General features: G+C 43.7%; 1 protein-coding gene across 1 annotated transcript in view; it reads right to left on the reverse strand.

Moving 5' to 3' along the window:
- Positions 1–20,614, reverse strand: part of BCAR3 (BCAR3 adaptor protein, NSP family member) — a 177,027-nt gene extending 156,413 nt beyond the window's left edge. The window contains exons 1-2 of the mRNA XM_069070533.1: positions 20,134–20,614; positions 6,198–6,525 (exon numbers count right to left, since the gene is read on the reverse strand). Coding sequence (XP_068926634.1) covers positions 6,198–6,517 — 320 coding nt within the window. The 5' untranslated portion in view covers positions 6,518–6,525; positions 20,134–20,614. The remainder of the gene's footprint in view (positions 1–6,197; positions 6,526–20,133) is intronic.
- Between the last annotated feature and the right edge of the window lie 865 nt (positions 20,615–21,479).

Consider the following 21,479-nt stretch of genomic DNA (forward strand, 5'->3'; position numbering starts at 1 on the left):
AAGGATTACATCCTTTGGCTGCATGGCCATCAAAATGGTTTGGGTAATAAAGGAACAGGTTTCCTCTTAACCTGAGGAAATCCCCAGATTTGAGTGACAATGCCTCACAGGAAGGTAAAGGAAGCAAAGGGATGAGAGCTCACACCACGGCTGTGATGTTAAGAGGAAATCCTGCCTGCAAGCCAAGGCTCCCAGAATCTACATCTCGGTGCCCAATGATAACATAACAACGCCTTAAGAACATCCAGGAGGGTGGAGGGCTCCACTGTTCTGGCTTTGGCCATCATTCAAAACCACAAAAACAAGGGAAAGGAGCCAAGGGGAAGATGAAGCCAAGAGACACAGGTTCCTGAGGGCAGAGACAGACTCTTGGACTGAGATTCTTCTGCCTGGCACCCTGTGGCATGCCCTGGTCTCACACCGTGATGAGAAGACCGGACAGGCTCTGGGGATTGGCTCCATCTATTCTACAAAGAACTTTGGACCATGGTCAGATATGCCCATATTCGAGGAGGGCTGTTGATTTTAGAGACCCTACAATATGTGTGGGTGGGATGGCTTAGCTATTTGAACCATGAGGTCAGTAGAAAAATAACTCTTCTCCAGTGCCTCCCACATTGCTGCTGTTTAATTTTTTCTTGTTATTTTAGCTTGGGATGTGGGATTTCATGAGCATGAGGAAACTCCTTCCCTCGGGTGCAGACTGGCAACCCCTATAATTTAGGAACATAGATCCAGAACTGGGAAGGACCAGAGACATCTAATTAAACCACACTTTACAGGTGATGACATTGAGGCTCAGTCACACAAGTAGTATCAAAAGGAAGATCTGAACCCAGAGCCTCAGTCATCAGCTAAGAGATTTACCCAGGTCTTCCTGATCTGAAGGCTAGTCCCCCATTCACTGTACCATTTTGCCACTTCTTGTCTTTAGAGGCTGCTATGGTACAAGGTTGGCCTTGCTATCAGGAAGGACCTGGGTTCAAATCCCACCCATGATGCTCATTAACTGAGACCACAGGCAAGTTTCTTTTTCTGTGAAGTAAAGATAATAGTACCTCTAATGACTATACATCAGAGATTGAAAGTGTCCAACATGATATCATTTAATAAATACTTAATATTCATTGAATTAATGACAATAATAAATGAAGATAACTTAGCCAGCATGGCATTGTGGATAAAAGAATGGCCTTGGAATAAGAAAGATCTAGGTTCAAACCCAAACATCTGAAATGTGCTATGTGGCCACAGATAAATCGTTTAAACTCTCAGTGCCCCATCCCCCAATAATTCCCAGAGACAAATCTGCAAATGAGTAGCTGATCTTCTTTGGGGGTTGGAGTTCCCAAAGAGAAGGAATCAAAGGCCTGAACCAAAATTGTAATGATAACAAGGCAGCTTGGTCCTGTAGTCCAGAAGACCTCAGTTAAAATCTATATACTTCCATGTGAGACATTGGACAAGTCACTTGACCTGTCTGCCTCAGTTTGTAAAATGTACATGTGTCACATGTTGTAAGGATCAAATGAGAGAATATTTTAATGTTAAGTGCTATATAAAAATATATACGTTAGCTATAGAGACACTGTTATGGGAAAGGGGAGGACCAAGTGGATTGAGTCACAGTCAGAAGGCTTTTATTTGTTAGGTGGGTGGAAGCATGATTTTCTGAGAAGGGCCTAAGGCACTTTCTGTAGAAACCTGCCCCCATCCCTACCCTCTGGCTACAAACAGGCCAGGACTCAGTCTAACTCTGCCCGTGGTGAAAGATTTCAGATCTACTCTCTGAGTTGGTCACTGTCAATTAAAATTAAAATCCCCAACAGCATGAAATGACAAGATGATAAATCACAAACGATTTGAAGCAAACGAAAATCAATCACCTTGTTCTGGGCAGTCTGGTTCAGAACAGCTCCAGGTTAAGACCTGGAGATAGGCAGGGCTGAACGGCAATCACATGATCAAAAACATATCTGTTTCTTAAGAGAAATGGAGCTCCCAGGTCTCAGGCAGAAGCACAGAGTCAGGGAGTGGCTGGTATTTTTATAGTTTTGGACTAGGAACCAGGAGACCAGAATCAATCTCAATCTTGATCTCTCTCTCCGGCTTCATTTATGACTGTTTCACCTCAGGAAAGTGTTTCTCAGTATCCCAATTAGCTCATTTGTAAAAATAAAAGTGGACCATATGCCCCCTATGCTTATTGAGAAGACTGACAGCAAAAAAGTTTGTTCAGTACTTAGATTCTTCTGAATTAAGAACCCAAGAACTTCTTGTGTTGGGTCTATGAATAAACATACATCCCTAAGTTTGTATGTCCCTTGAAGTATAATTCCTTACATTCTTGCTCAGAATTATACTGCAGGTCACAGGGTCATCAAATCTGAAGCTAGAACTCAGACTCTACCTAGCTCATCCCCTCTTCCTTCATTGTACACATGAGGAAACTGAGGGCCAGGGAGTTTAAGTGACTTGGTAAAGATAGTAAGTAGCAGGTCTGAGATTTGAACACAAATCCTTTGACTCCGGTCAACGTTCTTTTGCTTATTACACAAATGCAAATTATTAGTTTTTCCAGTAATTGTTTTATGATGCATCACACACAAACAAGCTCAAACTGATCTTCCTAAATTGCAGATCTTACATATAAACTCCACTTCCTCATTCAATGAACTCCTATGGCTCCCTATTACCCCCAGGATCAAACAGAAAATCCTCTGGCATTTGTTGCTGGTCAGTTGTTCTTCAATCATATCCAACTCTTCATGACCCCATTTGGGGTTTTCTTGGGCAAAGATACCTGAAGTGGTTTGCCACTTCCTTCTCCAGACCATATTACAGATGAGGAAACTGAGGCAAACAGGGTTACACAGCTAGCAAGTGTCTGAGGCAAGATTTGAACTTAGGAAGATGCCAAGCCCAGTGCTCTATCCGCTGCACCACCTGGCTTTCCCCTCTAACATTTAAAACCCTTCATAACCTGGACCTCTCCTACCTTTTCAAATGTCTGATATTTACTCCCTTCCATGGACTTGAGATCCAATAAGACTGACATCCTCGCTGTTCCTCACACAAGATACTCTATCTCCCAACTCCAGGCATGTTCAGAAACCAACCCCCACACCTCAAATTCTTCTCTCTCTCTTCACCTCCACCTCCCAGCTTCGTTGGCTTCCTACAAGTCCCAGCTAATATCCCAAGTTCTACAAGGAGCCTTTGCCAATCCCCTATAATGCGACCTCTTTCCCCCTGTTGATTATTGCCAATTAATCCTGTACGTAGCTTGTTTGCACATATTTCTGTAAATGTTCTCTCCCCCATAGGCTGTCAACTCCTTGACAGCAGGTACTGTCTATACCTTTTTTTGCATTCCAAGGTTTAGCACGGTACCCGGCACATAGTAGGTGCTTAATAAATGCTTTATTATTGACTAACCTCTGACATCAATGTAAATCTTGAATATAAATAACATGGTGGACAAAATCCCAGTGGTTGGTGCTTATTAAATTATAGTGAAGGAACACACACACACACACACACACACACACACACACACACACACACACACACACCTTCCAAAGATCCTGGACTTCAAAACTAGGACTTCTACCCACCCTCAGAAGGACACACTCTTCAGCTCAGAATACTGACCTCTGCCCGAAACAGCTTTGGAACCAAAGTTCTGAACTCCAGACAGAATGACGGTGTGGACCTTGAGTGTTTATTGAGGACTTCCTCAAGATAGAAAGGAGGACTATTAGCTGCCATTTCCCCTGTAAGAGTCGGAACCCTGCCCTGCTTCAGAACTTCAATAGAAGGGGTTTTGTATAACTGTCAGAGAAGCAGGGAGCTCTCCATAGCTGTCAGCTGCATTCTGACTCCAGGCCTCTAACCATCACAAGGCGGCCAGGTCTAGCTGTGGGGCCTTCACCCCTGTTAGCTTTCTGCCCATCAAGAGAGTGAAACTGATGCAAAGTGAAGCCAACAGAACAAGGAAGACAATATCCACAATGACCATGAGAACATAAATGAAAAGAACAATACTCAAAACCACACACTGCATGATTATAATGACCAAGCTTGTCCCTGAGAAGAGGCAGGAGACTGAGGAGACTGTGCTTTTTCCCTTCTTTGCAGAGATGGGAGGCTCTCAGTGTGGAATATATAATATTCCGTATAATAGGATGTATTATATGAAATATAATTATATTAATTAGGATATAATTGTACATATATTGCGTATAATACATAATAAGGATATAATATCAGATATCTGGTTTCTGAATGACTTTTTTCCTCCTTTTAAAATTTTTGTTATAAGGGAAACTCTCTCAGAAAGAACATGGAAAGACATATTGGACAAAGAGGTGATATAAAAAAATAAAAACAAAAAGCTACCAATAATTTTTAAAATTAAATTTAAAATTTAAAAATTATACTCTTAAGTAGGGGGAAGAGATAATTGCTCATCCTAGAAAAAGCTGTCTATACTCATTGACCCCATTTCCTCTCTTCTCACTTAAGCCTTTGCAATAATCTACCTTTTGACCTCATTATCCAACTGAAACTGTTCTTTCCTAAATCAACAATCATTTCTTAATTATACACAGCTGCCAAAGTTATTGTCTTAAAGCTCAGATCTGACAATGTCACTCCTTTCCTCAATGACCTCCAGTGGCTCCCTATTGCCTTGAATCAAATATAAACTGTTTAGTTTTTAAAAGCCCTTCACAACCTGACCCCCTCTATCTTTCCTGCCTTGTCATAACTTTCTGCCTCTCCTAGACTAGTCCAACTTCTCTCTGTGCCTCACATACAACACTCCACTGTAGCCTCTCTACCTTTGTTTGCATTGGCCATCCTCCATGTTTGGAAAGTACTCCTTTCTCACCTTTGCCTTATGGAATTCCACTCTTTCTTTAATTGTCAACTCAAGCACTAGCTTCTCAATGAAGCCTTTCTTAGTCCCTGCAAGAAATCAGGCTCTCCCACCCAAACTCCCTTGCTCTTACTAACTTTGTGTGTGTATGCCTATACATATGTTTATTTTCTCCCTAATTAGAATGCAAATTCCTTACAAGTAGGGATTATTTCATTCTTTGTACTTGTATCCCCATCGCCCATCACAGTATCTGGCACATTGTACATTATTAATAAACTCTTGTGGGATGAGTGGTCCTCTGATGACAGGCCTTAGCTCCTTTGGTCTGAAGAGGGACCTGATCTTTCTTTTCTCCTATGCTTCCCTAGCACCTAACCAAGGGCCTTGCTTACAAAAGGCACATGATAAATGTTGGGAGTTAAATCTGATACCTCCGCATTAATCTGAAAAATCAGCTTTCGAAGGGAGCTACCTCCTCTCTCACCTATAGTTCCCATTCATGGGGGCTCTGCTTTCTATGATCAAGGGAGATCGAAAGGATTCCTTCAAGCCCTAAGCCAGCCTTTGAACCTGGTAAGCTGGACTCAACCTAGAGCAATTTACCTCTCCATCTCTTCCTGAGAATACATGGGGCTTCATCCCTTCTGCTATCTAGAGCGGTTCAGAGCAAACACAGCAGTAGCCTCTTTGCTACGACTACAGGTGGATGGGGGCTAGGCAGAAGGAAGAACAGAGGCACTTCCAGAGAATGTCACATCCTTCATCTGACAGCATCACAGGGGAATGGCTTTTTCCACTGATAAAAAAAAATAAAGCAGGGAACTTTCTAAAACCAGCTCCCACAGGCAGAGTCATTTGGTCTACTCTAGCCAGCCTACTCTGTAAACTCAGAGAAGAGGCATTTATCAGTTCCAAGACTTGTTTACTGAGATCTCAGGCAGCAGGTGCAAGGAATCACTCTTCCTTATCCAGCTGCAAGGAATCACTCTTCTTTGTTCAGAAGCTAATCCAGTCCAGGGAAGCATAGCTTTAGCTTTTAGCATTTAGCGTGATACTTGGCACAAAGAAAGGGCTCAGTAAGGTGACTTAAGCAAAACAAAGGTTGAATTCTTTGGGATCATAACCGAGATGTTGGTCCCATGGCCAAACTGAATGGAAACAGGCTATAATATAAAGTGATGACCAAGACATACTGAGGTAGGTGGACCTTTTCTGCTTGCTTTTAGGGGGACCTGGGTACTAAGAGAAATTGCCTATAAATAAGCTTGTGAGACAAGTAAGCATGAATTTGAACATCTTAAACAGGAGTTACCTGAAGGTGGACTTTTCCCCTCGCCAGTCTTGAAGTGGGCTCTCCTCTATCACGTCTTGGATCAGAGGGGAGTTCTGCCTTTGGGTCTTGGAATAAGGGAGCGTTCCCATATGACTAAATGAGTCAGAAGACCTTATGGGAACAGGTCCTTTTTTCTTCCTTGGTAGGGTCCCATGTATAGACACATCCTGATAGGCATCTGAGCGGGGCTCAGCAAGGGGGGTCTTGCTGCTCAGAAGGTCCATGGAAGAAGCCAGGGGGAACTGATGATTCACCTGCATGTTTCTGGGAAGACTTGCAAATTTTCCAGCAGCCATCATTCTCAATCCTAAAGAGGAAGAAAAAGGGGAAAGCTGAGGTAACATGTCTGGACTTCCTGTGTGCAAAAGAAAATAACCACCATTTCACAGAATCATAGATTTAGGGCTGAGAGAGACCTTTGAGGTTATCAAGTCCAACCTCCCCCCATTTCACAAGTGAGGAAACTGAGGAAAACAGAGATAAGTGACTTGCCCAGATCACACAGCTAGTAAATACCTGAGGCAGTATTTGAACTCAGGATTTCCTGATTCTAGGTCCAGAAACCTATCCACTAACATAAATAATATATTTTAGAAGCTTCAAAAAGTAGACAAATTATCAAGCTTAAATACAGTCACAGAAGCAAGAATTAGGTATACATCTAAGCTTTATATTTCCTTTGTGATTTTATTGAAGAGTTCTCTTCCATAGAGACATCACAGAATGGTTCAGAAAGCTATATATGGAATCAGGAAGGCATGAGTTCAAGAACAACCCTCTGACATATTACTGGCTATGTCATTCCAAGTAAGTCATTGAACCCCAACAGAACCATGGCTAGAAATGTTTTTAGAAGCATGTCCCATGTGGAGAAAGTGGATCCCTGAATGCCCCCAGTAGATATCATGGGGCTAAATCCTATTGGCCCCATGATCATTACAACTGTGTCCAAACCTCAGTTTCCTCATCCATGAGTATAGTAATTTCATAAGTATAGAGGTGGCCAGGTAGCACAGTGAGTAAGAGCACCGGCCCCAAAGTTGGCATGACCTGGAGATGGAATCTGGGCTCAGATACTTACCACCACACCCAGAAATAACTGGCCATGTAACCTTGAGCAAGTTATTTAACCCCAATTGCTTTAAAAAATATATATAACGAAGCAGCTCTTTTTGTGGTAGCAAAGAATTGGAAATTAAGGGGGTGCCCATCAATTGGGGGATGGCTGAACAGGTTGTGGTATATGCATGTTATGGAATACTATTGTGCTATAAGAAACGAGGAGCAGACGGTCTTCATATTTACCTGGAGAGGCTTAAAAGAACTGATGCTGAGTGAGAAGAGTAGAACCAGGAAAAATTTGTACACAATTACAGACACAACGTATGTGTGATGACCAACTTTGATAGACTGGACTCTTCTCAGCAATGCCGTTATATAAGTCAATCCCAAAAGACTCATGATAGAGAGAAATATGTGCATCCAGAGAAAGAACTAGAAAGAACTAAGTTTATATCCAGGTGGAAGCAAAATACCTGATCTTTTTCCTTCTCTTATTTGGTTTTATGTCCTCTTTACCATTTTTCATTCCAGCTGGTACAATTCGTCCTTATAAACTGACTATTGTATAATGTGAAAGTATTTACAGATCCTATACTTGACTATAAGCCGACATGGGGGGGGGAAGGGAGGGAGGGGAACAAACTGTGAAACTCAAGGAATTGTGGAATTGAATCCTGTAAACTAAAAGGAAACAAACAAATTAATAAAAAATTTTAAAAATATATGTAATGAGTATAGTAATATCTCTACTACTTGCCTCACATGGTTGGTGTGAAGCCCAAGAAAGTTTGGTTTTATATATATTTATGTATTTTACATAATATTTATATATTTTCTACGGAACATATTTAATGCATAAATATATTATATTATAATTATATAATACAAAATATAAATATTCTGTTTATTATATAATATATTAAAATGTAAATATATTAAATATATGTTTTATATATATAAACTTCCTTGGGCTTTATGCCAATTCTATGAGGTAAGTAGTATATATGTGTGTGTATGTATAGACATATATCTCTTCATATATCTATATGTATCACTTAACAAACATTAAAGCCTTACATAAACATCATTTATCATTAGCTGGAGTAGTAAATAGATAGTAGACCCTCCACCAGAACAGGCAAAAAATGTCAGGCTCATTAGCTAAGGCCAAGGCGTCCAGTGTATGTGTTCAGGAAGACAGAAAGTCAAAGCTGAGTGGAGGAATGCAACTGAAGAAAGCCCATCGTAGGAAGAAGCAAAGCCTATATCATAAAGGCATTAGAAAAATCAGTTCACGTACTTCTATGTATCCAAAAGATAAGGGCAGGAGGAGATGACTGGAATTCTTTGTCCACCAGAGTGCCTTCCTTGGCAGGCTCACCCTGCAGTTAAGCTATGCAGAGGGAGAGGGCAAAACTTTCTTTAGTGGAGCCTGATGCTTGTAAATAAATCAGTGCACTCTAATTAATGCAGACAGGCTGGGGTCAAGGATCAGGAAGTAGGCTGCTCTCATATTTATGGCTGAGCTTCAGCAGAAAGCTGGGAGGAGTTGGGGAGGTGGAGAGGAGACACAGGGAACTTGATGACCTTTTTTAGCCCCAAACCTCACCACTAGGATTGTATCTGTGAGTGCCACTGGCAGTTAAAGACTCACCAAGGAGGGGAAAAAATGGAAAAATAGAGAAGAGAGGAAGAGGGGAAAGATGGGAGGAAGAAGAGAGAAAAGAATTAAAAACTAGTGGGACACCTGGTGGTCTAGATAGATAGATAGATAGACAGACAGACAGACAGACAGATGCCACTGTTTGCTCAAGGCATTGATGTTTCGGGCCCATTACCACCAAAATATTCAAGGAACAGACCTCAGTGAGACCTGTTTTCTTTGAGGTGGCACTTAGGACATAGCTCCGGTGAGTTAATAGAGGTGTGCTATCAGTACTGAAAATCTTTGTTATCATTAAGGATTACAAAGAGAAAGGGAAAGGCAGTATGGGATAGTAAATGCAGAGCTGGCCTGGAAGTCTGGGAGACCTGAGTTCAAGTTCTGTGTCTAACTTGTAACACTTGCCAAGGGGCAGCTAGGGGGCAAGAGCAGATAGAATGCCAGGCAAAGACCTGAGTTCAAACGTGGCCTCAGATACTTCCTAGCTGCATGACCTTCCTAAGCTGCAAGTCGCTTAGCCCTGTTTACCTCAGTTTCCTCAACTGTAAAATGAGATGCAGAAGGAAATGGCAAACCACTCTAGTATCTTTGCCAAGAAAACCCCAAATGGGATTACCAATTGCCCAACATGAATGAAAAACAACTGCTAACCATGCCCTTACCTGGTCACAAGCTCTTAGGGCCCCGAGCAACTGTCAAAGTGGGTACTATTCTGCATTGGTAAGGAGTGTCGAGAAATCACAGATTTTGTCCTTCCCAAAGGACAAAGTAGAAGGCTTCCCCTCAATACAGACTCATGCAAAATAGTTGGCCATGGTCTGCATCCTTGGAGGCAGTATCTCCATTAATAAACAGACCACTGGAGTCTCTTTGTAGATCTTCCAACATTGCCAGTGAGGCCTGATCTCATCTGTGTGGGTTTTCCTTTCATCTAGTTCAACAATGAAGGTGGCCTTCACAAGGGGTGGAAGCCAGATACAGAGATAGAAAGGCAGTGACACAATCCCCATCGAGCTAGATACAGAGATAGAAAGGCAGTGACACAATCCCCACTCGAGCACGCACACACACACACACACACACACACCTTTGACCCTAAGCCTAACAGTCAACAAGCATTTAAGTGTCTACTTACCTCCTAGGGACTAAGGTGGTGCTTAGCAAGGCCTAGGGATACAAACACAAAAATGAAACAGTTCCTACCCTCAAAGGGCTTCAATTCTCCTGGGAATGACAAGAGTAGCTGAACATGATACATCCAAAGTAGATGAATGGGAATTCCAAAGGGGAAGGCTCTAGCAGCTGGGGGAACCAGAAAGAATACCCAGAAACTGGGATGGGGGGAAGGGAGGGAAATAAGTATTTCTGTAGCATGTCCTACACGCAAGCTCTGTGCCAAGCACTTTACAAATACTATGTCCCAGCATGAGCATGGCTTTTAAAGCAACCCTGGAAAAGCATAAGCACATAGGGAAATTTAGGCAAATCCCCTGAAAACTGAAGTTAGGGAACCATTAATCTCCTGGGTATCAGATTCCCTTGTCACATGGGCATGTCAAGAGACAGGCGGTTTGGCCTAATAAAAATAACAGGAAGCTAGAAACCACTGTTTTGGGGCAAATTAATTCACCATTTGGGCCTGTTTCTTTCTCTCTAAAGTGAGGGGGTTGGACTATTATCTCTAATGTCTTTTCCAGCTTTAGAATTCTAATTGAGAGCATAGCTAACACCATTACACCCCCCCCAGCACCTTTTTATTTAGAGATAAGAAGTAAAAATATTAATAGGTAACATTTATAATGGCACTTTAATGAGCTTTCTATATATCTTCTCATTTGATCCTCACAACAACCCTGGAAGATAGGTGATATAGATATTATTATCCCCCTGTTAAAGATGGAGAAAGTGAGGTTGAAAAGATCCTAAGTGTCTGGGGCAGGATTTGAACTCTGGTCTTTCTGATCTTCAAAATGCCACCTTGCTGACACAGTAGGAGAGGGTCTGGACTTGGAGTCAGGACGACATGAGCTTGAATCCCATCATAGACATTTACCAGCTATGTGAATCACTTAACCACTCTTGGTCTTAACTGAGCAGTTGGCCTCAAAGATTGAGAAGCAAAGATCTATCTAATCTATGGTTCTATTATATTGCTCTCAAGCACCCCCAGGAGGGCTCTCACTTTCTACCTGGTCAGTAGGTAAGATGTATCAAGTGCTCCTGGGATGCCGGGCACTCAATGTTCTAGATTCCACTCTTTGGAGGAAGAACACTTAGAGGATTGGCCCAAAGAATGAGGACAGAGGACTTTGACCTCAAAGAAGCTCACAGTCTACAGGGAGGTGGAGGAAGATATGGAGGAGGAGGAGGAGGAGGAGGAGGAGAAAGGTGGAACAAAGACAAGAAGGCTTATACAATAAACCCAAAGGCATCAAAACAGATCTAGCCCCCCCACTGTGTGTGTGTGTGTGAGAGAGAGAGAGACAGAAAGACACACACACAGAAAAAGAATAAAGGAGAAAGAGAAAGAATATAGAGAATGAAGAGGGAGAGAGTAAAGAATGGAAAGAAAAGAATATAGAGTGAGAAAAAAAGAGAAGGAAAGGAAAGAGACTAGAGAAAAGAGTGAGAAAGAATATGGGTGGAGAGAGACAAAAAGGGGGAGAGAGAGAAAGGGAGGGAGAGAGAAGAGAGGGGGGAGAGAAAGAATACAGAGAATGGAGACAGAGAGACTATAAAGAATAAAGAGAGTAGAGAAAGGAGAGAGGGAAAGAGAAAATAAAATAGAGAAAAGAAAGAGAAAGAGAGAAGGCAGAAAGGCACACAGAAAGCAGCTCTCCTGGGGGGGTAGGGGTGGCTACAAGAGTACCAGGAACCCACTCCCTGTGGCAGGCACTCTCCATGGGTACCACAGTGCCTGGCACACTGTCATCACTTGCTAAACGTTAATCATCATTATTAATGAAGAAACTGAATCCTCTAACTCCTCCTGCCTACAGGTTTTACCCAGCCCCCCCCCCCCATACACACACATTCATACTCCACACAAAACCACTGCAGCTGTTAACGCTCTGAGATTATTCCAGTTATCAGCACCTTTTCCCTTCCCTGAATGTAAACACTCTTAGGCACTGTCCTCCCTTCAACAAAAAGTCCTGGAATTTCTCAAAAGGTCCTAGTTGGGAGGGAGCAGGACACCCCCACAGCACCTCCATTTCTGTAAAGGAACACACGTTCTTCCCTATGACTCCCTTCAGTACAGGAAAGCCAGGGGAGCAGGGAGCAGGTTTTGAACTGAATGTTGAAGGTGCCTCTGAATGGAGGAAGGCAGGGCTGGTCCCCTCCTCTTATCACAAAGGCAGAAGAATCTAGATCAGTGAAAAAGCTCTGGAAAGGAGAGGTACCCTGGAGAGCAGTACTTGAATTCGATTCCACCAAAATGCCAGGGAGGGGAAGGAGACTGTGAGTGAAAGTCTTGGGTGCTCCTCTGGGCTGAGAATCAGCAGTGGGGAATCAGAGGCTGGTGATCCTCACACAGCACTGACTTCACTGGCCAGTTTTGTTTGCTCATCTCCCTTGTTACAAGGGAGTCTGAAGGGGAAAGGGCTTTAGGAAATGCCTGGTCTAAAAAAGAACACTGATAAAACCACAGAAAGGGGGAAATGAGCTGAAGGAGCATCAAGTCATAGAATCACAGAATTTTCAAGCTGGAACAGACCTTGGAGATCATTTGCTTCAAACCCCTTGTTTTATAGGAATGAGAAGGTAACTAGAGAGGTTAGGGGAGACTTACTCAAGAGGTTAAATGCCTTGACCCGGTCACACCAGAACTAGCTGGTGTAAGAACCAGCCAGGACTAGACCCAGAGCTATTTCCACTATAAGGATATGGTATGGGGGCTTAGCACAATGTCATTTTCAGTCAATGTCCAACTCTTCATGCCCCATTTGGGGTTTTCCTGACAAAGGTACTGGAATGGTTTGCCATTTCCTTCTCCAGCTTATTTTATGGATGAGGAAACTGAGTCAAACAGGGTTAAGTGACTTGCCCAAGGTCACACAGTTAGTGAGTATCTAAAGTCAGATTCTAATTCAGGTGCTCCTGAGTCTGGGTCCCCTACTCTATCTACTTCATGACTTAGCTGCCTTGCCCAACACATAGAAGGCACTGTGTGTGTGTGTGTGTGTGTGTGTATAATACACACACATATACACACATATTAATTCCCTTCTTACTTGCCCTATAGAAGCACAGTATCTCAACATTAGAAGAAACCCCTAGTCCTATCCATGCCCCTAAAAGAATACCCACTATGACATACTTTGGTATACATGGTCATTTAACCTTTCCTTAAAGACCTCCAGTGAAGGGGAACTTGTTACCCTTCTGAAACCTGGCTCAGGCAGCTGGGTGGCACAGAGGATGGCATGGGAGGCCTGGAGTCTGGAAGACTCATCTTCCTGAGTTCAAATACGGCCTCAGACACTTAGCAGCTGTGTGACCCTGGGCAAGTCACTTAACCCTCTTGGACTCAGTTTCCTCATGTATAAGATAAGCTGGAAAAAGAAATGGCAAACCACTCTACTATGTTGGCCAAGAAAACCCCAAATGGGGTCATGCATAGTTGGACACAACAGAAACAAGTGAACAAAAGTACATTAAGAGTGGACTCTGAATCATATAATTAAGTAATAATGATGACTTTGCCTTTTTCCTCAAGTCAAACATGACTAAGTCAACTAAAAAAGGTAGGTTCCTTCATGCCAGAGAAAAGGCTTAAAAGCAAAAGGCTATATATGTAGGTAAAAATACCCTAGCAAAGTAGATCGAGAGCCAGATCTCTTTGAATCCAGAAAACTGGGGTTTGATATGCTGGTTTTGTGGCCCTGGGCAAGGCCTGGCCTCTCAATGTCCCAAGCAACCAAGGATAGAAATGACAGAACAGTGACACAATTGTGTCACCAGCAGCTTCCCCAACAGGTCCTTGCTCTGTGGGTGAAATAACAGTAGCATTTATACAGCTCTTTAAAACAAGAGTGTCTTACCTAATTTGAGCCTCACAACCATCCTGGGAGGTAGGTACTATTATTATCCCTCCTTTACAGATTCAAAAAGTGAGGCAGAGAGAGGTTAAGTGACTTGCCCAGGGTAACACAGCTAGCAAGTCTCTGAGGCCAGATTTTAACTCATGTCTTCTTGATTCCAGGCCCAGGGTTTTATCCAGTACGCATCCAGCTACCTACAAATTACAGGTCCATTCCTACTCCACTCCAATACACACACACACACACACACAAAATCTGTATGTCGCCCTCTTTGAGGCCACTTCCCCACTTCCATTGTCAGATTAGGTACCCAAAGGGCAGCTGATTACTTCTCAAGATTCTAAGGGGTAAGGCAGGGGTGGGGAATGTGCAGCCTCAAGGTACTCGAGAATCCAAACTGGCCCTCTAGGTTCTTTAGTGAGGCCCTTTGAGGAAATCCAAACTGACCCTCTAGGTCCTCAAGTGAGATACTTTGACCATCAAAGGGCTTGAGGACCTAGAGGGCCACATGTAGCCTTGAGGCTGAAGGTTCCCCACTCCTGGGGTAAGGTAACCCTAAGGGACTAGTGTTTTCTAGTACTCATGAGCCCCCAATGGTATGATCCTCAATGACTTATCAGCCAGGCCTACTTAGCTTTTAAAAGGGATATTTAATAAGCAAGTATGGTAAGGACAGTTGTTATTTAAAAAAATACCCTTCCCCCCAAAAAAAGGAGGTCACATTCACCTTTGCACACAAAACATGCCTGGGGCAAGTGGGCTCAAACTTAGAGCCCTGGGTAGTGAGTCACTCAGGTGCCAGAAGGTTCTGGCCAACACATCCCGGTTAGTGGGAGTCCTTTCCTTAACTCCACATGAAGTTCCACTTCTGTGTAGCTCTCTAGTGGGCTCCAAGCATTAGTGTCTTTCTAGAGTCCATAGCCTGTACTTCTTTCTGCCTCAAGGATGGTCACTTTTGGAAGCTGTCACCAGCCTTCAATGACTATTTTTCTACATCCTGTTATCAGCTTCTACTGATCAGCAGCCAGTGCTACTGCCTCTGGTCAGCAGGGGCACCACTGATGACTTTCCCCAACTCACATGGTCCTAGCATTTCTCTGTCCTGCTCCCTCTCCCCTGACCCCAAGCTATTCCCTCTAATGGGGTTGGCTGAAATTCCCCCATCACTAGACTGACTTGTCACCTGAGCCAAAATGTTGCAGTACATAGGACCTTAAGTGTTCTCAAGATGTTTCCCACATAGCATAATCTGCTTTCATCAAATGACCCAAAGCCCCTCAGATTTTTTCAAACTGATTGAGGATTTATTCAAACCTACTTGAATTTGGTGCTTCAATCAAAGTGTCTGGGCCGTCTTTGATTACATTAGTGGGGGATGGGAGAGAAGAAGAGGAAGAAAGAGAAGGATTCATTGCTATATCTCAAAGAGGAAGGTTTTCATTCCAAGTTACAGAATCAGAGCCGGAAGGAATCTTAGAAGTCATCAAGCCTAGCCCTTTCATATTAAGAATGAAAATAGGAAGGCTCCATTGACTTGCCCAAGGCCACATGGGTAATAAGTGGCAGAACTTGGATTTGAACCCAGATCCTTTGACTTCAAATTCATTGCTCTTTCCATTATTGTCTCACGACAAGGAAACTGAGGCTCAAAGAGGTTAAAGGGTTTATCCTGGGTGCCCCCAGGAGACTCTTAAGTCCTGTACTTCTTCCCAAGATAGTAATGCTGTCACACAATTCCACAGACCATTGTGGTACAGAACAATACTGCTTTCCATTTTCAGATATTTAAAGCCCTCAATAGGAATTTAACCAGGTTTTCTCATTTTAACCTAATCTTCATTTTGAGTAACCTGAGTTTCTGGGGCTACACCCACTTACTTCTTTCTACTATTGAGTATTTGAGATGTTTCTAATAGAGTGAAAACACCTCTGTGAATGCAGATGTCTCACCCTCAGTATGCACTGGGAGGACTGAGGTTTTCCTGATTTTGTTAGACTGTGAGCTCCTTTGGGGCAGGGGTTGTCTTTTGCCTCTTTTTGCATCCCCAGGGCTCACCCACAGTGCTTAACACATAGTAGGTGCTTGATAAATATTTGTTGAGAGACCAACTGATCAACTAAAATCTTGACCCAATGTAACTCAGCCCTCAATAACAAAGACTCCAATGGACGGAAGATCCACACCTACCTTTCCTATTCATCCCTGGCCCATGGCCTCCCATAAGCTCTTCACAAGGGTTGGAGGGAACCTTATTTCCAGATTAAGATGCTCATCGTTGATTAGGAGACCCAAGGAGGGCACGAGCCAGATGGTCAATAAGCATTTATTAAGGGCCTACTATGTGCCAAGCACTGTGCCAATTGCTAACTTTATTGGGGCCATCTCCAGTCATCCTGATCTACATCTTGCCACTGGACCCAGATGGCCCTGAAGGAGAAAGTGAGGCTGGTGACTTTGGACAGCCCTCCCTCACTTAAATCCAATTCACTTGCATGTCATGGCATCACCTTCCTGATGTCATGGTCCTCTTTGAGGACACAGAAGAAACAAAGACAATACCACCATAATGGTCCACCCAATGTTCTGGATGCCTTCTTTCCTCTATTTCTCTAGGCACCAGGAGGGTCCTTGTGGAGCACGCAGACTGCCCACACTCTTACCATGACCAGCCCGTGTTCTTTTCTCCTATTCATTTCTTTGATGAATCCTTTTGCCCCATTTTTTTTTTTATTTTTTGGAGGGGGGAAGGCAGGGCAGTTGGGGTTAAGTGATTTGCCCAAGGTCACACAGCTAGTGTTAAGTGTCTGAGGCAGGATTTGAACTCAGGTCCTCTTGACTCCAGGACCTGCTCTATACACTTTGCCACCTAGCCACCCCATTCTTAATTTCTCGTGTACAAAGGGTTACAACTTCAACAATGACCAACAATGATCAGAGTCAAATGACTTGTTTTCTATTTGCTTCAAATATCCCACAGAGCAGAAGGAATTCCTCCTCCACCTCCTTCCTCAAGGCACTGCCACCCCTAAGATGGAATGCCAAGTCATTTGTCATATCTTCCACACTAGGAGGGGAAAATTTTAGCTGGGAACAATAAAACTAAAAACATCAAATCAAGAACAGCAGGAAAAAAACATAGAACACTTCACAGGGGATCAGCCTGCATGGCCTAACATGCCAGTGCAAGACAAAGAGACTGAGGCAAATCACTCCAGACATAAGAATTCATCTCCAAGTCTATGGTGAACCCTGTGTCAACCAGATGGGTGACGTAAGACCAACAGATGCAATAAATGGTCTCTCTGGCTTCATCTAATTCCAGACCTTGAAAACATACAAAGGTCCAAAGGCTTGACATCTTGAAAAAGAATGAAAAAGAAAGAAACCTGGAGGAAGGTTCAAAGATTCACAACTGATATCAAGAACAAAGGAGGGCAACACCTGTCAAAAGCATGGAACTACTTACCACTCTCGACACTGCCCAATGACCTGGTTTTGAAATAGCTGTAGAAGCAGGCCAGCCCTGCTACCTTTACAGCATTAGCCTTGTGAAATGAATGAGAGTGAAGTTGGGTTGGCTATCTGCCTACTTTAACATCTCTCTCTTTTTTTTAAAGGGGATGTTTACAGAGAAAATATGATTATCCTTCCCCTCTAGGGCTTTTATATAATGTCTTCTATTACCCTTTTTATTCTACTTTTATTTATTTTATTCTACTTCTAGGAAAGAGAACTTACATTTCAAAGACTCATAGAATTTAAGAACTATAGGATAGAGAGTAAGGCTAACCTTCCTTGTTCTTGTTTCTTTTTTTTTTTTTTTACAGTTAAGGAAACTGACTTCCATCACTACAGCATTGCCTACACAGCAGAAAGAAAGAAGGATCTGGAACAGGAACAGGAACCTTTCAGGTTTTGGGGTACAGTGGAGGAGAGCACAGGTTTGGAGTCCAGGGACCTGAATTTAAATCCCAACTCTTCTACTTACTACAAGTATAACTTTGGACAAGTCAAAGAACTTCTCTAAATCTCAGTTTCCTCATATGCAAAAAAGACAGGATTGCACTGGATGGACATCCCTCCTACCCCCACGTTCTAGCTCAAAATCTGTGACCCTATGACTTCTCAAACATTAGCTAAGCCCCTCTGAATGTGTCCTCATTTGTCAAATGTGGATAATGACTATATTTCTTATCTTGCAGGGTGGTCATGAGACCTAAAGGAAATAATGTGAATCCCCATTAAAATCAACAGAAATGTCAATTATTTTTTATTCCCCATCCCTCCCCCCAGCAACTAGAGAAGGCAATACAACCAGTTTCTAAATGAGCATATTCATTAAAAGCAGAGCTTCAAATGTTACAAATTGTTTTTACATGCAATTGAGGAAAAAACTATTACTTAAAAAAAAACCCAAATATTATCCCACATGATCCTCACAACAGCCAAAAAGGGTAGATGCAATTAAAAAAAACCAAACAAACCCTGAGCTTTACTTGAGCTTAGAATTAAAGGTGTATACCTTTAAGGACACTCCATTTTAAACAGGCTTATAAAGTCTAGCCAAGTGATTAAAATGCTAGTAATCCCACCTCACAGTTTAGGGATAGCTTATACTTCAAGCAGTATAAAGTTATTAGGATTAGCATTCACTTGACAAATGGGCTTCCCCTTGAATTCTGAGAATATGGATTTCAATTAATTATCCTGAAAATCTAAAGCCCATAATGTTAAATTCCTTGGAAGTTGGGGGTGGAGCTCTTTGAACAACAAGCTGCTTAATAATATTATCATTAATACTCAATAGAATTCCTTAACATGTTAGACTGCAGCTGCCTAATCAACAACTCACTCCACAATAGTTTTCTGCGTTAATTATTTTAATTTAAAATTCACACTCTCTCTGATCTTGGCAGTGGGGTCCTTCATCTTCTTCCCAGATCTTATTTCAGTCACTGCCTTAATGAATGTGAGGGAGAAAAGAGGGAGGGGTATCATCAACTCTCAATCTGACCTTCCCTCTTTAAAGCCAGATAACCCTATTTCTTTTCCTTGGGGAGATCTGTAACCTTGGGAGATAGTTCAAGATTTAAAAGTCTCTTCCAAAAAAGAAAGATGAACAGATTTGCATAAATTCATTTGCTCAGCTGGATCAAAAAAAGGACAAGGTTACTCAGAAGCTTCTTCCCTTTTTGCCCCCCCCCTCCTTTTTTAACCTAAGTAGATGAATTAACAACCAGAATGAAATTCCAGGAAACAATTTCCACACTAACCACCCCTAAAACAGCCTAATCAGAACCTATGAACCTTGTTATATGCTTCTAGACAGCTGACCTTCCCATCTGGGGTACTATGCAACCTTGAAAACTTTACAAAGAGGTCGAAATGTCAGCTGCTTAACTTGGGAAAGATGGGCTCAGATCTTGCTTCCCTCTCCAGACCAGCCCCCACCTCTCTCCCCCACTCCCTTTCCAGACACTGAGGGACCCACACAAACAGCTATTCATTCTTTTCCCCAACAAAGAAAAAGAAGCAGCAAAAGTTGTCAACAGCTACATGGCAGACTCCTTCGCTTTCTTTGCAAACTTTCCAAGAGATTAGTAAAGAAATTTGCCTCCTCCAAACTCTGGGCTTCCAGCTGAGCCCTTTTCAATTGGTCTCATCCTTCCCTTCCTACCCCCCACCTTCTGAGCTGCACTTGATATATTAAAAAAAAAAATCCTGGCAACCCCCCCAGTAAACAAGGGTCGCGGGCTGCAGCACAGACACTTTTAGGACAAACAACTTTTCTGGACCAGGGAGCAAGAGAAGCCCCCCCGTTCCCGTCCCCGTCACCCTCCCGCCCGCCCTCTAAATCATGCCTTCAGCAAACCCCCAGTGAACCCAGACAAAGTGCCAGCTCTGGCAGCCACATGGGCAAGGGATGCTTCGGTACAAATTGCTGGGCATCTGTCTCCCCGACTGCAGCGACACCCCGGGGTTAGCAGGGGCTGGCCAAGGGCTTTCCCGAGGTCTGCGGGAATTCCTGCCCCGACTTCAGCCCCGTCTTCTGAGACTCTGGCAACTCTTCTTTAAAGAAGAAAGAAAGAAAAGAAAACCCAGCCCCCAAGTTGAGCCCCAAGGCGTCCAGGCGGTTAAACTAACCTCAGGGAGTCCTGCACGGGACCAGACTGGTTACAGCGGTAGTTACTTGGTCCGGAGCCCTCGGAACAATAGCCGAAGCCCCGGGCTCAGGAGAGGAAAAACTGCGCTCGTCCGCTCCTTCTCACTCACAGGCAGCTGGGCTCTCTCCGGACGCCACTTTATTTCCCTCCCGGACGCACGCCGGGGACCCCCGCGCGCTCCCGGTCCTTCCCTCGCTCCCGCTGTCGGTTCAGGGCTGCGGACCCTTCATCTCCGAGACAGAGGGGGAGCGGGGCTGCTGGAGGAAGCCGAATTCCGAGGGCTCCGCGGGCGAGACCGGCTCATCCTCCGAAGTGGGGGATCCCGTGGCCGGGGGAATCTGTAACACACAGACTGCCCTCCCCAGCCCGGCCCAGCGCAGCGCGCTCTCCCGGAGCTCCGAGGACACCGAAGGTGCGGCTCTTGGAGAGCTTTGCCCAAGCTCCGACTGTCACGGGCGGGCGCTCCCGAGCAAGCTTCTCCGGCCCCACCCCTGGGGAGGTTGCCGAGGCGCGCGCCTCCGGGACCCCTCCCTCCCCCGCACCCCTCAACATTTACATTCCATGACCTCGCCTTGCCCTTTGCGGCTCTGATTGGAGAACTGTGCGCTCGCCGAGGCCCTCGCGTGGAATTGCTGCTTCCTAATGGACCACTCTCCAGTGGGAGGCTCCCGCAGATAGCTCGGGTCTGCTTCTCCACCTGCCTACCTGCTTGTCCTCTATCCCAGATCTCCCCAGTTCATCTACGGAAACTTGGCTAACTCTCTAATTAAGGAATATTGTCATTATAGTGGCCAAACTTGTCCTAGGAGAAGGATGGAGAAAACACACGTCCCTGGGCTCTTCGCTGAGGTGGGGGACTATGCATGTGGAATATTGCATATCTGTCATTTGTTTAATGGCGGGTTGTTCCGAACTGATTCAGCAGCCCACCCCCAGCCCTTTTAATCTTTGTTATGAAAGATGACTCTTTGGGTATAGGAGGAGGAGGGAAGCATTAGGAAATGAGATGATGTAAACAAAGAACAACAAAATCCCAGGCTTAACAGAAGGCCTGGAATATATTGAGTGCTTAATAAATGCTTTTTCATTCATTCAATATGAGATGAAAAAATAAAGCATATTGAGCCTAATAAAAGCGGAAATGACCAAGCAATGGAGACAGTAGGTCATGGGAACAGAAAACAAACGAGCCACTGATCAATCAATGATCAGTCCATTCCTCACTCCAGCCTGGACATACATCCTTCACTGTTGAATGAGCTCAAGTCAACATGGGGGAAAATCTTTGCTGTCTCGACCTCTGTTTGTTGTAGCAAAAAGGAGGGG

Source organism: Petaurus breviceps, unplaced genomic scaffold, assembly GCF_028583685.1.
Source record: "Petaurus breviceps papuanus isolate PSGF00001 unplaced genomic scaffold, PetGlider_PUasm1.0 90808, whole genome shotgun sequence".
NCBI lineage: Eukaryota > Metazoa > Chordata > Mammalia > Diprotodontia > Petauridae > Petaurus > Petaurus breviceps.